At 37.2% G+C, this 17,035-nt stretch overlaps 1 protein-coding gene across 1 annotated transcript; it reads right to left on the bottom strand.

Moving 5' to 3' along the window:
* Nucleotides 1–1,726: 1,726 nt before the first annotated feature.
* Nucleotides 1,727–16,149, bottom strand: GNPNAT1 (glucosamine-phosphate N-acetyltransferase 1). The gene is made up of 6 exons (XM_068964761.1): nucleotides 16,015–16,149; nucleotides 10,394–10,561; nucleotides 9,377–9,439; nucleotides 8,136–8,263; nucleotides 5,504–5,565; nucleotides 1,727–3,995 (listed from the first exon to the last, which is right to left on the bottom strand). The coding sequence occupies exons 2-6, from the start codon at nucleotides 10,545–10,547 to the stop codon at nucleotides 3,848–3,850; spliced, it is 555 nt and encodes a 184-aa protein (XP_068820862.1). The 5' UTR covers nucleotides 10,548–10,561; nucleotides 16,015–16,149; the 3' UTR covers nucleotides 1,727–3,847.
* Nucleotides 16,150–17,035: the final 886 nt, after the last annotated feature.

Raw genomic sequence — 17,035 nt, forward strand, 5'->3', positions numbered from 1 at the left:
TACAAATTAATATGGACAAAAAGTTTATTTTTTCTTTCATATAAGAACACTGCAAGTTTTTTTTGAGTATATTCTTCCATCCAGTGTTCAACTGGTTCTTCTGGTAGCTCTTCCTATTCTTTTTATTTGGTTCCGTTTCTATAATTTCTCTATTTCCTTTGATATTTTGTGATAGCTAATTATAGTACATCCAACCAATCATGATTTATTTTATAGAATATTTGAATAATATATGAGTGACTCAGCACCCAATTATAAGCATTAAATATTAATCTGGGCACAGAATTTAAAATATCACATCAGAACATAGGAGAACTGCTTTATTGTCCATTTTGAAAGTATGAAACTTAAATATTGAAAATATTCAACTAGAATAGCAGTATTTTTACCTTGTAATTTCAGTCCATTGGTCTGTGTTAATTTCGTATCAGGTATATAAAGAGCAGTTACCTTTGTTTATTTGTATCTACTCTGTGGTGGAAATGTTAAACCATGATAGCTTTTGCTACCAACTTTCAACCACTTAACTTTCAGAGCAGTATATTTGTTTTGGGATGATTTTGTGCTTCATCTGAGTTTAGAAGTAATGTCAGAAAATGTTAAGCATGTCCTTTTAAAGAAAATATAAGGTTTCTAATTGTCTTATTACCATGGTAATTTAAGTGAATTTAGAAGTATTTAACTGCAATCTTGAATTATAAAGTTGGGATGCATATATAGATATATATATCAAAATCTCAACTTGATGTAAAGTAAATGAGCAGTTACCTGGCGGATTTTTTTTTTTTAAATAACTGTTTAATCCATAATTCCATAACAGACTTAGCTTCACCTCAATATTTTTGTCCATTCATCAGTGCTCCAATAAGAAAATGATAGGAAATAGCTGAAAATTACTAAAAGATTTTATTTTTTTTTATTTATTAGAAAAATAAGTTGCTAGGGTCTTTGAATGCTGGATTTTTTTTGTCTTACCCATCCATGGCAGCTAAAAAAAAAAAAATCACTCAAAATATTCAGGTTTACATGTTAGCTCTCTCTCATAGGGAGTTGCCATACCTCACAGTTCAAAGTGTATTCTATAGATCAGTAACATTATACTGACATGTAATTGCAATTTACTATGCAGCAAAAATGATTCAAGAAGAAAAATAACCTACAGTGTCTATTTACCTTTGTATAGACAATTGCTTAAGTTACTCTGCTTTTAACATTTGTACTTGGATAAAATGCTTATTATGTATGTATAGCAATGTCACAGTGCAAGATGCTGCTAGCTCAGGCACAAAGTATTAAAATTATTTTGTGAAGATTGGTGGTTGTATTAAAACTGTTGTGCCATTATACCTCAAAAAAGATTGAAAAGTTCATTTGTACTGCTTATGCCATAACCGCTTTACTTAGATTGTTGTCTTCTAGGTAAAAGTAACCCAGTTTTATTCCCGCACACTGATTAAATATGAAGGACAAATGAACATTGGATAATGAGAAGCACTTAAGGGTATTTTCTAAAACATTGTGATTACACACATACAAATTATAGTCAGTCAGTACAGGGAAGTCCCAAGTTTAGGCTCAAGATATTTTTTAATGATTATTTGAACAAGTTTGGAGTTGAAAGTGAGGGAATTTGTGTCTGAAGGAAGAGGTAAGGCCATTCATAGAACAGCTTCCAGCTCATTTAAAAAAATACTTCTTGCTTTTAGTTTTCCCCTTGTTAGCCTACCTACATAATATCCTTCATCAAATCTGAGATGTCATCATCAGCATCACTACACCATCTTTTTGATCCCACTAAAAGGCAAAAATATTGCTGAATAAATCATGACAAACCATTGATCATAAAATGCATCCAGATTTCGAAATGTTACATGTAAAAAAAGATGTGCGTTTTAGTCAGTAAAATACAAATATATAAAACACATGGAGCAAAATAAAAATCACAACTGCCACTTGATTATACCTTTTCAAAAGTGAAGAGTACTCAAAAATGTATTACTGAAATGTATCTATGCAGTTTTTTTCATACTCAAGTTTACCCACAGGATGCCTTAGTGAAATCAAGCTTCTCTGGTTAACTAAAGCTAAATGCAGATCATCAATTTCCTCAGTGACACAATTTTTATATGTTATACCTTACCTACAACTTTTGTTTCCTATGGGGGGAATTCAAGATAAGACCGTAAGAACATTATTTAAAGGGATTTATTGAAATAGCCACCTTGTAGTTTTACTTCACATTGTTTAGTGGTAAGAAATGTAATAAAACATTTGCCTTTTACTAGGGTCCCACCCCCACAGCCACACAGGGATCTTAGCTCCCCAACCAGGGATCAAACCCATGCCCCCTGTACAGGAAGCAAGGAGTCTCAACCACTGGACCACCAGAGAAGTTTCTATTAGGGTTATTTTTTAACATGGGTTTTTAAGTACCAGGATATACCTAATAAAGCTACTGTTACCAAGGTTATAGGACTCCTTTTTCTTAAAAAGCAAAATTTAGTTTTGTTGCTTTCACTAGGAACACACCAGTTCATCTGCCTAGGTCATCAGCAGGTAAGTAGCACACCTTCTATTAGTAAAGAATTTCTATTATTTAGAAAGTTAACTAGCTTTACTGCATGGAGGGAAATATGAAATCTAGTTGAAGCAGGTGTGAGTCAACAGGATGAGAAACAGGTGGTTTTTACTTTCTATTCACCTTTTACAAAGAGTACACAAAATTAAAATTTTACTAACCCTGACTCGACCTAATAATTTCAACAGACAACTCAAGAAAGGCACAGGAAACATTAGGATTCTAACAAAATTATTCATATGAACAGGTTTAATGTAACATGGAATGCAGAAGATAAGAACCAGTAGTGAAGTATCTAATTCTTATTTCAACTTAAAAAAAAAAATTAAAATCAAAATAGGATAGTGACCAGAATAATAGTACCATTATAGTCACATTAAATAGAAAAGCTTCCATCAACATCTTAAGGATGTAATAAATGCAGTCTGATACATTTCAAAATGTTCCACAACTTTGTAATCCATTTTTCATACAAATGTTAGAAGACAGGCTTTGGACACCCCATGGAAAGATGAGAAATAAGGTTAGAAATATATAATATACCAGATTTATTTACTAACTCACTGTTAAAAAGTACCTTATATTTTTCTTAGATATTTAAACAAATGAATAATTATTATATTTCACATATAAGACAGGTAGTACTTCAGCTACATTAAAATTATAACAACTTTTAGGTGTATATTTAATTGTCACATTTTATAAGTTAATCTTCATTTCTACTTCTTTTAAAGGCTCACCAGGTTGTCTGCCAGTACAGTATTAGGATTGGCAAATGTTGGACTGTACTACATTTAGTTATATCTAACATCCAATTTCATGTAACATGTGAAATGACACACCCTTAACTGGTATTTAGATATATTTCTTTGAAACAAAAAATACTAATTTTATGAATGTGATAAGAAACAATCTTATTCACTGTATGCTTTTTTTCTTTTAATGAGCAGTACAGATAGCAGACACATAACTCCTTACTACCTATACTCTGACCACTAAGAAATGAAGCCAAACTTTAGAAAAATACAATGCAAGAAAAGATTCAAGTTAAAAATATACTCCTTTGGTTAAAAATCATCCCCTTAATAATTTATTTGTAATCTAAACTCAGCATGTCCCACCAGCCCAAAGTAATCTTCTAAGTGTCATTATACACAATCCAGTATTTATAGAGGTCACCTGGTTGCAGCAACAAAATATTTTAACTCAAGGAAGAGCGTATAGCCTTGCTGCATCAGCTCCTTTGATAGATGTCTTTCTTAAAAGATTTTACTTTAGAAACCTCCGGCACATGTAGTTTTCTTCGGATACTGTATATCCAAACTTTTTGTAGAAACCAACATTTTGTGGTAGACATTCCAGGGTAATCTTATAACAGTTCAGTTTCTTGCTTAGCAAAGTAAGGGTTGATAATAACCTGAAATTTTAAAAAGGGTTGGGGGGAGAGGCATAGAGCATTTGTTAATAAAAACGGATATTAATAACAATGTGAGTGAATAGTTTACAAAACTTTGTTTACATTACAAATAGGTTTATATTAAGGCCTTTCTCACTATATTCATTTAAAATTCAAGTTACAAATATATAAAGCATTTAAATCACCCAAAGCATTTTATTTTGTTCCAGATATACTTTATGTAGTAATCTCTGGTCTATTAATAAACAGAAAACTCACCCCAAACCCTCTTTACAAGTAGATTTTAAAATTAATGTTAACACCAAAGACTGGCAGCCTTTTAAAAAATATGGCCAAAATTAGTCTTTGTATCTAAATTCTATTCATACTATTTAGTCAGTGTTGAATAGTCAAAACTGTTAAGTCAACATTCCCACATAAAGTGGATAAATAATTGCTTTGTTCTTTATCACTGTAAAAGCTACCTAAATATCTGTGAAAGAATGTATCAGGTTACCTATGGATTTAGTCTAATTAATAAGAAGTGGAAACAAAAACACATACATCTTTATAAATCCTTAAAGAATCCAAACCAAGTATAAAAATGTGATTCTAACCGCCTTAAGGAGAGAAAACTAGGAATTTCTCATGTTGCCCATATAGGAAAAAACCTCATCATTCTGAAGACGGAACCTCTTGCTTGAAGTTACACAATTATAAAAGGTATGGCTAAGTGAACGTGCACCAGAAATACTAGAAATTGGTCTCTCTTTGTTCACTGAAGTGAAGTCGCTCAGTCATGTCTGACTCTTTGCTACCCCATGGGCTGTAGCCTACCAGGCTCCTCTGTCCATGGGATTTTCCAGGCAATAGTCCTGGAGTGGATTGCCATTTCCTTCTCCAGGCGATTTTCCCAACCCAGGGATCGAACCCAGGTCTCCCGCATTGTAGACAGACGCTTTACCATCTGAGCCACCAGGGAGGATATTTGATAGGTATCAAATACTTTGACTAGTATCTAGCACATGTGCTTAATATTTACTGAGTGAATTCCTTAAAACTCAGAAAATATTTAAAAGTAAATTCTAACCTGTGAAAGTTAAAAGACTTAGATAAATGTATAGAGGATTATACAGTGTAAGGCCAGTTCAGTATATGGTTCTAAAAGTCATATGACTGAGAACATGTCCTTTGTTTTTAAATATGATAGACAAATTACTTGACTCACCAAAAGTTTCTTCTTCCTAGTAATATGAAAAAGTACTACTATTAAAAGTTAATAACTTTAAGGTGTTGGCTGTTTTAACAGTACAGTTCCAATTTCCAAACTTTATGGCAAAAATTATATATAAAAATACTTTTCATTAAATTCAGTCTAAGCTATAGAGTGAGAATGGGTTCATAATTAATGAGGCTTAAAAAACTTCAAACAGGGAAACACTTTTAACAAGTACCTTGGCAAGGAAATGTAAACTGAAACACAGAGAGTAGCTACTTTATCTAGGGTTACCTTGTTTCTGCCTACTTACAATTTGCCAAGCTGCTTTCCTCTGCATTCATCACTAACAACAACATCTTCTACTCGTCCTCTCTGAAAATATTTACAATGTTTAAAAGAGTAAGCATGTAGGTTTTGTTTTTAGTTAATCAACAAATGATGGTAAGAATTCATTGATAAATAAATGTTTTATAAACCTTAACTTCAAAAATTGCAAATTTTTTAACATTATAGAGGAAATAATACAGTGAATCAATTTGTGACCTAATTCACCCATATCCTGAAAAATCCCATCCCATTATTTAAAAACAAATCTCGGAATCCACATCACCAAAATGTAATCTTGTTATTAAGGTACTACATCCACTATCCTATTCCTGCTTAAAAGCAATTTATTTCAGACATACAAATACAGTATACTAATTTCTAGTACAGAAACCACACCAAAATTCATACCTCACAGAATACATTCCAAGTGTTTCAATCATATTCTCATTGAGTTATCTAGATCTTGTTTTCTTTACTATTTCCTGTGAATCATGAGGAGTGAAGGGACTCTACAGGCATTAGAAGGGTCATGATTAGAACATATTATTCTGAACCTTTTACCAGTGGGAAACTTATGAGAATTTGTGTTAATGCAGTACATTCCAAGTGTCATTTTTGAAAAAAATTAGCATTAGTGATTCCAAACATTACTGCCAAATTCCACAATGCTGACTTAATTTCTCTACGTCTATACCAGTTCTCTTCAAGAAGATTAGAGATTAAAAGGGAACATATCATGCAAAGATGGGCTCGATAAAGGACAGAAATATTATGACCTAACAGAAGCAGAAGATATTAAAAAAGAGGTGACAAGCATACACAGAAAAACTGTACAAAGAAGATCTTTACAACCCAGATACGATGGTGTGATCACTCACCTAGAGCCAGACATCCTGGAATGTGAAGTCAAGTGGGCCTTAGAAAGCATCACTATGAACAAAGCTAGTGGAGGTGATGGAATTCCAGTAGAGCTATTTCAAATCCTGAAAGATGATGCTGTGAAAGTGCTGCACTCAACATGCCAGCAAGTATGGAAAACTCAGCAGTGGCCACAGGACTGGAAAAGGTCAGTTTTCATTCCAATCCCAAAGAAAGGAAATGCCAAAGAATGCTCAAACTACCACACAATTGTACTCATCTCACACGCTAGTAAAGTAATGCTCAAAATTCTCCAAGCCAGGCTTCAGCAATATGTGAACCATGAACTTCCTGATGTTCAAGCTGGTATTAGAAAAGGCAGAGGAACCAGAGATCAAATTGCCAACATCCACTGGATCATTGAAACAGCAAGAAAGTTCCAGAAAAACATCTATTTCTGCTTTATTGACTGTCAAAGCCTTTGACTGTGTGGATCACAATAAACTGTGGAAAATTCTAAAAGAGATGGGAATACCAGACCACTTGACCTGCCTCTTGAGAAATCTGTATGCAGGTCAGGAAGCAACAGTTAGAACTGGACATGGAACAACAGACTGGTTCCAAATAGGAAAAGGAGTATGTCAAGGCTGTATATTGTCACCCTGCTTATTTAACTTATATGCAGAGTACATCATGAGAAATGCTGGGCTGGAGAGAGCACAAGCTGGAATCAAGATTGCCCGGAGAAATATCAATAACCTCAGATATGCAGATGACACCACCCTTATGGCAGAAAGGGAAGAGGAACTAAAAAGCCTTTTGATGAAAGTGAAAGAGGAGAGTGAAAAAGTTGGCTTAAAGCTCAACATTCAGAAAACGAAGATCATGGCATCCAGTCCCATCACTTCATGGCAAATGGATGTGGAAACAGTGAGAGACTTTATTTTGGGGGGGGGCTTCAAAATCACTGCAGATGGCGACTGCAGCCATGAAATTAAAAGATGTTTGCTCCTTGAAAGAAAAGCTATGACCTACCTAAACAGCCTGTTAAAAAGCAGAGACATTACTTTACCAACAAAGGTCCATCTGTTCAAAGCTATTGTTCTTCCAGTAGTCATGTATGGATATGAGAGTTGGACTATAAAGAAAGCTGAGAGCCAAAGAAATGATGCTTTTGAACTGTGGTTCTGGAGAAGACTCTTGGAAGTCCCTTGGACTGCAAGGAAATCCAACCAGTCCATCCTAAGACCAGTCCTGGGTGTTCATTGGAAGGACTGAGGCTGAAACTCCAATACTTTGGCCACCTCATGCAGAGAGTTGACTCATTGGAAAAGATCCTGATGCTGGGAGGGATTGGGGGCAGGAGGAGAAGGGGACGACAGAGGATGAGATGGTTGGATGAAATCACCGACTCAGTACACAGAAGTTTGGGTGAACTCCGGGAGTTGGTGATGGACAGGGAGGCCTGGTGTGCTGTGATTCATGGGGTCGCAAAGAGTCAGACACGACTGAGCGACTGAACTGAACTGAACTGTTACCAGTTCTAACACACACAACAATTCATATTAATAACATTTTCTGTCTCACAACTCTTTAAGAGAATGGGAAAATGACTAAGTGATTTCTAGAAAGCAAAACTATTCCAGGCTATATTTTGCTCTCATTTTGCAGTAAAAAGCAGTGGGAAAACAGACTTGTCTGATGGAAACTTGAAGTTGATACCCATTTTACTCATAAGCGTTAATGTGAACACATACCTTAGCACAGGAATGGATGAATTTATGTTCTATTATCAGAGTTGCTGTAGCAACTATCTGGCCTAAAGTTACATCTTCCACAACTGTAACATAGTAATCCCCAGATTTCTTCATATGCTCAAAAGATTCTGTGGAAATTGGAAAAGAGTGTTATATAGACATTAAACTTTATTAGGTGCCAAAAAAAAAATACTAGAATTAACTGAAATAATTTAATGAATATTTAAAGCTATTTTACTACAGTAAATTACAACTTTGTGTCTAGAGAAAATGTCAGTTATTAAGAATGACCATGTATTTGAAACATCAGCAGTCAGTACTGAGTAGAACATAGTACATACATTTCAAAGATCTACTAGCAGAATGAAGGAAGGTTAATACAGCTATTTTACAATCTGATAAAGTAGTTTTCAATTTTCCTTTTGTGATCACAAGTGTTTCATGATTACATGACCCATTTTAGAAATACAATCATCATTTTTGTTTGCTTTGAAAGCACCCTATGAAACAGATAAAAAATAAGTCTCCATTTCCCAGTAATTTTTCCAAAGCCAGTTAGCAAATAGGAGCAAAAATGGAATAAATCGCTTCCCCTCAGACTGACTTATATTGATGAAATAACAATTTCTCATCTAATATTCCCGCAAAGAAGAATTTCAGAATAAAAACTGAGCCCAAGAGTATTAACATACTGTTTATTTCCACAGTTATATTCTAGTAATGGGTCTGAAATAGGAAGAAATAGATTCAAAGAAGGAAAACAATGACAAAATAATAACCTTCATTTCAAGAGGGTCATATAGAGTACAAAATAAAATTACCTATTGAAGAAAATGAAGAAGATATGAAGACAGTGTTAAGAGCACTGGATGGAGTTAGGAAGGTTGTAGTCTTTTCCTTACCAACAACTCCCTGTGATTTTGGGGAAGTCAATTGACCTTTCTGGGTGTCTATCCTCACATATTTTTATTACATTTTTTGATGATGAAATTTCTCTGCCACCCAGGTTCTATGCTATAGTAATTATCTAAAAATACCAGGTATTTTGTAAAACAGTAGTAGTTACTTTTGGATTCTAGAATAGATTGGCCACATTAAACAAATAATAGCTAATTTGTTATTTGAATATTTTCCAGCTATTTGAATAAAACAAGCAGACACTGAACAGAGTTTGAAACAAAAATAAAATCTTGTTTCCCTTTATTTCTTTTTCTTCAGGAAAAAGAGGCTGTAGGACTTACTCATAAATTGTTCTGGGTTGACAACTCCAGTCTCCGTCAGCTGACCTAGTACCTTAAAAAAACCTAGTTTTGAAAAACAGATTTCAAGTCATGAGAAGAGCAAATATATATTAAAAGAAGCAATATGTCAAGCTGGTGGGCATTATTTTTTCAAAATTTTCTGTAATGAACCATTCTTATTTTAAAAGATTAAACAAACCCATTCTTTCTATATAATCAATATGTAAAACAGTAATAGATTTTACTAATGTTTTTGCCTGCATAAGATTTTTGGAATAGTGCTGACCTTAAGACTCAGTATATAGAACCAGCATATACAGTTTTAAATGTAATTTGAAGTAGATTCAATGTAAGGGATGTCAAATTTTCCCAAAGATGTGCTTTGGTTTTACTTAAAAATGCAAGATTTTCATTATGACCAAATATTATATTATTTGTAAAATACAATATTGTTGAGACAACAGTTTTTTTAAAGATTACTGATTAATGTTATGTTAACATGAACAGCATGGAACTTTGGGAATCTTAACTTTTATATACTGAAGAACTGATTTGACCAAAACAACTTAAGATTTCCTGACAAAAGAAACTGTAAAAAATTGATTTTTGATTACTGAAATTTAAGGATATTGTTTTGGAGAATTTAGATATTAAAAAAAGGAATACATGTAGACAAAACCTTTTGCAACTATCCAAGGCAAATTATCTTCATTCTCATTTTCCATCCAGATTTTTAGAGAAGATTCTTAACTTTTATGTCATTATACGAGGTTAATTTCCCCCTTTTGGCTGCTTAATTAGGAAGGAGCACTGTTCTATATAAGTGGTGTAATACAGTACTGTAGTACAGTAATATCTGGCCTATACACATTGTAATTAAGTTCTCAGTCACTTTAAAATTTAAGCACAAAAAAGTAATATGAAAGTCAAATATTTAAAAAAATAATCAGCATCATCATGTATGTGGAAAAAATGCTAACTGTAAGTCTAACTAGCATTTGTAAACTGAGCCCATACCTCTATTCAAATCAGCAGTACAAAGAGGCCTCAAAACCAAACCTTCTCCAGGATGTGTTGGGGAAATGGCTGGAGAAAATGTAGCTGTATTCTGACTCCAGTCCACTTCTTTGAGTAGACTTGGGTCAAACATAGGAGTTTCATCAGGTTTCATCTTTGCAGTAAGATCTAAAACAAAATTTTAAATGTTAAGGCATTTTATTTAATAGAAAATTTTTGATTGGCAAGATTGTCAATTTCTTAATAAAAATAAATGGCACTTAGGAAAATCTTTAACAGGTATGCAAGATACTTATTTAATCTATCCTGAATGTAACATCAAATGCCACAGCCCAGAGCTATACAGAAAACTGAGAAATTCTGTAATATAGTAAATGAATGACTAAATTTAGAAGTTGTTACACTTTTAAACTCCATTTTTCTAACAGGACTTTTAAAACATTTTTTCCTATGGGCCAGTGCTACTAGCGTAGCATTTTGAATAACTGACTTTTAAATGACTTCCTTTATTTTTTTTACATTACTGGATTAAGGAATAATTTGTTGGTTTTATCTGATACTAAGGAAGACTACTGAGGATGTACCTTTAAAATAAAATATGAACCATGAACAGAATTCACTGGAATATTTGGTCTCAGCTATGATAAATTCACACTAAGTATCTATTGGATTTTGTTTTGATAGCAGGTTTTCTAAAAATCTAGAAGTTGCTCAGCTGCATCTAAGCAACTTTTTAAGAATAGCCTGTGTTTTTCATGCTACTGAAAAATGATCAATTATGGTATTTTTCTCTCTTTTTTGAACATTCAGAAATGGTCAGGTTCTTATTAGGTAGGTGTAGTCTTAATAAAACTGAAACTAAATGAAAGCTATAATGCTAGAATGAAAATCATGAAGCATAGAAATGGGGGGGGGGGCACAGTTCTGTAGAAGAGGGTTGCTGGAGGAAACAGTCTTCCAAACAACTACTAGGAGACTGTGTGGTAACACTAAACTTTCATTTCTAACACCACACCCAGTTAACAGAAGCCAGAGTTGATCCTTGAACAGCACGGGTTTAGGGCGCCAATCCTCCATGCTGTCAAAAATGCACAGTAGAAAATTCACATACAACTTGTACTCTGCCCTCTGTATCTCTGGTTCTGTAACAGGGGATTCAACCTACTTTGCAATGTGTAGAACTGTAATACTACTGAAAAAAATCTGTGGGTAAGTGGATCCTTGAAGTTCAAACCCATCTTATTAACGGTCAACTGTATTCTATTTGATACCTGCCTCTAGTTCTTTGAAACAAAGAATTTAATGACAAATCTATGTATATGCATAATATACTACCATAAAGCAATACAGGAAAAAATTAAAGTCCACTTAATAACAGAATAACTTCCCCCAATAACACAACTTCCAGATGTTTTCATTTCATAAATCACAGTATGTCTAAGGGCAACAATTTTTAGCTTTTCCATAAAGCTAGATTATATTGTATAACCCAATGTAACTATATAGGGAATGCTGCAATCTAGCAGAGGCTTTGGGAAGGTAGTGTGGTGTAATAATAGAAGTTATTATTTGTTCAGCACTTACTATGTGCCAGGCATTGTTCAAAGAACTTTACACATTACTGACTCACTGTAATAATGCTAGAGTACTGAAGATGATTATCTCCATGTTAACAGATGAGGAAATGCAGGTGTAGACAAGTAACTTGCCCAAGGTCACAAAATTATAATAGCAAAGCTGAGATTGAAACCTAGACAAGGAAAGACCACAAGCTCTAGAGTCAGACCTGATATTCAGATGTCAACTGTCTGATCATGGCTATGTAAATTAAACAATGTTTCTTCATTTGTAAAATGGAGATGAAACTGTTGAAGAAATGGCTTAGTGTATACAAACACCTGACAGTGGGTCGCACACTACGTGCTCAACAAGATATAATTTAGTTAGCTACTAATTTAAAATTTATTTTTTTATATGTTCATGTTAACTTTTCTAACATATATTTGTGTTTTTTCACTTTTAATTCATGAGTCATACTGCTGGGTACAGCGGCTACAACAAGGTTATGCTTATGTTAAACTGAAAACATTCTTGGAAAGGAAGAAATAACTTGCTCTAAACACTATGCTTGGATCTAAGAACAGTAAGGAAAGGAAATTGTGATGATTAAAACAATCATTCAGGGACTTCCTGGGTGGTCCAGAGGCTAAGACTCTGAGCACGCAATGCAAGGTGCCCAGGTTCAATCCCTGGACAGGGAACTAGATCCCACATGCTTCGACTAAAGATTCCGCACACTGCAACTAAGACCCGGTGTGGCCAAATAAATACATATTAAAAAAATAAAAAAATAATCATTCATAAAATTTAACCAGCTTATGGTCTATTTGGGGGCTTCCTTTGTGGCTCAGCAATAAAGAATCCACCTGCAAAGCAGGAGATGCAGGAGACTTAGGTTTGATCCCCGGGTCAGAAAGATACTCTGGAGGGGCATGGCAACCCACTCCAGTTTTCTTGCCTGGAAAATCCCATGAACTGTAGTTAGACATGACTGAAGCGACTGAGCACACACCCAGGGTTCATTTGAAACAGGTTTTTTTATAAGTAATTTAAGTGCGTGCACTTTATTTGTCCCAGATAATTGGGCCCCTGAAGCTCTTGAGTACTCTAATCTGAAAGAAGGGGCTTCCCTGATAGCTCAATTGGTAAAGCCACCACCTGCAATGCAGGAGACCCCGGTTCGATTCCTGGGTTGGGAAGATCCTCTGGAGAAGGGATAGGTTACCCACTACAGTATTCTTGGGCTTCCCTTGTGGCTCAGCTGGTAAAGAATCTGCCTGCAATGGCCTACATAATTCCATGGACTGTTTAGTCCATGGGGTACCAAAGAGTTGGACATGAGTGAGCCACTTTCAGTTGGTAAAGAATCAGCCTACAATGCGGGAGACCAGGGTTCAATCCCTGGGTCAGGAAGATCCTCTGGAGAAGGGAATGGCAATCCACTCCAGTATTCTTGTCTGGAGAATCCCAAGGATAGAGGAGCCTGGCAGACTACAGTCCATGGGTTGCAGGGTCATACATGACAGAGCGACTAACACAAAATTTAGTCAAAGCAGCACTCATAACCTATATTTGGAAAATAAGAATTTCAGGCTAGTTAAAATTCTTAAAGCATTCTGGATAGAAATAAGAATCCATAGTCTTATCACAATCAAAAATTAATATCAAAATGTTTATATGAGCTATTTTATAAAACAGAGCTGTCTCCCACATCGCAGGCAGACGCTTTACTGTCTGAGCCACCAGGGAAGCATATTTAAGATTACCTTCTTTTATTTTACCATGTCCCCATGTAGTAAAATTCTGTTCAGTTCAGTCGCTCAGTAGAGTCCTACTCTTTGTAAGCCCATGAATCACAGCATGCCAGGCCTCCCTGTCCATCACCAACTCCTGGAGTTCACTCAAACTCATGTTCATCGAGTCAGTGATGCCATCCAGCCATCTCATCCTCGGTCATCCCCTTTTCCTCCTGCCCCCAATCCCTCCCAGCATCAGTCTTTTCCAGTGAGTCAACTCTTTGCATGAGGTGGCCAAAAAAGTTTCAGCTTTAGCATCATTCCTTCCAAATTCTGTTGGTGTCTAATTTATTGAGGAAGTTAAAGTAAGATGTGATTTGACACTAAATTTCAAAAGATTTTAGAAAAGAGCAAAATTGTTAAGTTTGGTTTGCAAAAGATAATTTTCAGTGTCTTAAAGTGCCCCCAGGTACCACGTTAGGAATTTGAAGCCGAATTCCATCATCACTGGAGTCTTATTTGGGGTTTGGGGTTTTTTTGACCAGGGGTGGGGGTGAGGGGTGTGCTGCTTGTGGGATCTTAGCTCTCCAACGAGGGATCGACCCCAGGTCTACGGCAATGAAAGCACCAAGTTTTAACTGCTAGACTGCCAGGGAATTCCCTCGTTGGGGTCTGTCTTTGAAATTTTTAGATTAATTTAAAAAAATGAACCCTAACCATTAAGTATTTCTCAAAAACCTGTTTAACTACTAAGTTAGCATGTATTTAAAGGCCCATAATGCCTAAGATTAGCACAATAAATGCCTAGTGAATGAATAACAAATGGTATAAGACTTATCTGGAGCTCATTCAGAAAATCCAGAAGAAACAAAGATTTCCAAACTGCCACAAATTATATCACAAAAACCATACAGCAAATTCATTTTTACTAAGATCACATCAGTTGGTTGACCGTTCTTTGGACACAATTTCAACAGGTTTCTCACCATCTTTACTGATATACAAGGGGATGAGCTGCTGCTAGGAACAAGCAACTGAGAGCAACAAGTAATAGATACTGGGAATGAAGATTTCAGAAGTTGATATAAAAATTTAAAACAATCTAAGGTCAAATCTAAACGTCTTTATATCTCATGAGCTCTTGGAGCATTACTTTATTTAGTACACGGTTAAAGCAGGAAGGGGGACCTTGTGCTGTTTGAGACTTTGGGGATCGTCTACATACATTTCATAACAATTTCAATAATAATTTGAATTTTGTTTGAACCTAAGAACACTTCATTTACTGATGATTTTAATAGGCCTGGCTATATTATGCAGTTACACTTCAGTTGATAATTTTAAAATTTCTTGATAGTTTATTTGATTCCTATAATTTAGGCCTTATTCCCAGTCTATCCATGAGCAAGCTATAGCACGTGGAGCTTTCGGGACTTGACCTCAAGGTAATAGCCAATGAGTGAATCTTAAATCCTCCAATGTCGTTCTTGCCCTACAGTACCATACTCAGTAGAGGCCAATCTTTACATCATCGTGCCAGCCTGGGAGCTATCTCCCCTGTTCTAAAAAACGTCAGTGAATCCTGCCTAATGAAACTGACCTAAATGATTTCCTGAGATCCATTCTAGGATTCATTCACGAGTGTATATCCTAACAAGACTAGTCGCCCTTCAATTTTGTATGGCATTTTAAGAGTTCGATTTACATAAATGTTAGCTCCTGTAAGAGAAGTCACAATACTTAGTGTCTCTAGAGGGTAGAATCCCCTGGAAGAGACAAAGGATGTCCGTCTTTCCCACAGTGAAACCCCAATTTAATCAGTGCAGGAGGTGATCTTCGGAGCAGAATCAGGTCCTCAAGTGGCTCCTGACCGCCGTGGGATGCTCCTCCGAAGGGAACAGGGGGGCCAACGGCGTTCATGCCCATTTCAAAACCGAAGGCGGCAGAGACTATGAACAGCTGTCTCAATCCCCCACGTTAAAGCTGCCGAACGAAGAGTTAATTTCACCCTAGTCTCTGCTCCTGCCTTGCCAAGGCCACCTCCTGCATGGCTGGACCATTGGCCACCATCCCTAACCTCTGCTCCAGGCGTGGGTTCGCTCAACTTACTCCAAACTGCCCTCTACGCCCCCATGTGCACCCAGGTGGCGAAGATAAATGCCTGGATCCCCGAACGGAATCTGCCCCCGCCCCTCGCCGGGCCTAGCTCGCCTCGCCCGGGGGTAGCAGTCACACCTGTTTGATAAGCCTGAAGGCAGGCCCAACCCGGCACTCAGGGCATCCGGTCCAGACCCGCTCTCTCTCCCGACCCCCAGACCCTCTCACCCGTAGAGGTCAGCAGTCTGCGCTCCTCTCCAGGCTCGACGGATTCTCACCCACCCGGGTTCACTGCACTGGATCCGGATCCGGCTTCAGAGCCAGCCCCACCTCTTCCCGCCTCCCGCGCTACAGCCCGCTGCACCTCGGCCGCTGCGCTCGCAGCCTCCAAGACGTGGCAGCACCAACGCCTCCAGCCCGCCCCTGCCCGCTTACGCAGGGGCGCGAGCAGGGAAGGGGGAGGTGGCTGCGGAGGGGGCGGGGGCGAGACCCGGAGGGCGGAGCGGAGTGGAGGCGGGACCTGCGGCTGACGTCAGCACGTGGGGCGGGGGCCGGGAGCCGGTGGAGATTTCCCTGGGACTACAACCGGCCGGCGCGCCGGGAGGAATCCTCATCTCGGCTCGCACCTCCTCGCTTGTCAGGCTCCCATTACAGCCTCGGTGTCGCGGTTTAACTGGAAAATAATTTTGCCTCGGAATCCGCTAAGCACTGTAATGGTGACTAGGGTGTGTATCTGATTCGGAGACCGCAGTCTCAGCGCCTTCCCCTCTTGTTTGCCCCTTGTTGCACCTTCCCTTCAGAGTCAATTCATTCATTGATTAGGACTTCGGGTACTCACTGGAGGCTCGAAGCTCCTCATCCCCAGTTTTCTGAGTCACAGATCCTGCCTCTGTGAGGTGGACCCCCTGCATTCTACTCTAAGACTACGTTTTATTTCCCGCTCAAACCCTTTTTGGATGAACACGGTGACTCAGCTGCGGCGACTTTGCCTCCCAGAAGGCAGTTGACAATGGGTGGTCATTTTCAGTCTTGAGTCTAGGAGAGAAGAGTTACTGGCCTCTCACATGATGATAGAGAGAGGCGTAGAAGTCAGGGACGCTGCTAAATGTCTTACAGTATACAGGACAGCTCCCCACAACAAACAATGACCTGGCCTGAATGTCAGTATTGCTAAAGTTGAGAAACCCTGGATTAGGATAAGAAAACTGACTTCTCTGACCTCCTACCTCCCAAGCGACTTACCTAACTA

The sequence above is a fragment of the Capricornis sumatraensis genome, chromosome 2, assembly GCF_032405125.1.
Source record: "Capricornis sumatraensis isolate serow.1 chromosome 2, serow.2, whole genome shotgun sequence".
In the NCBI taxonomy this organism is placed as follows: domain Eukaryota; kingdom Metazoa; phylum Chordata; class Mammalia; order Artiodactyla; family Bovidae; genus Capricornis; species Capricornis sumatraensis.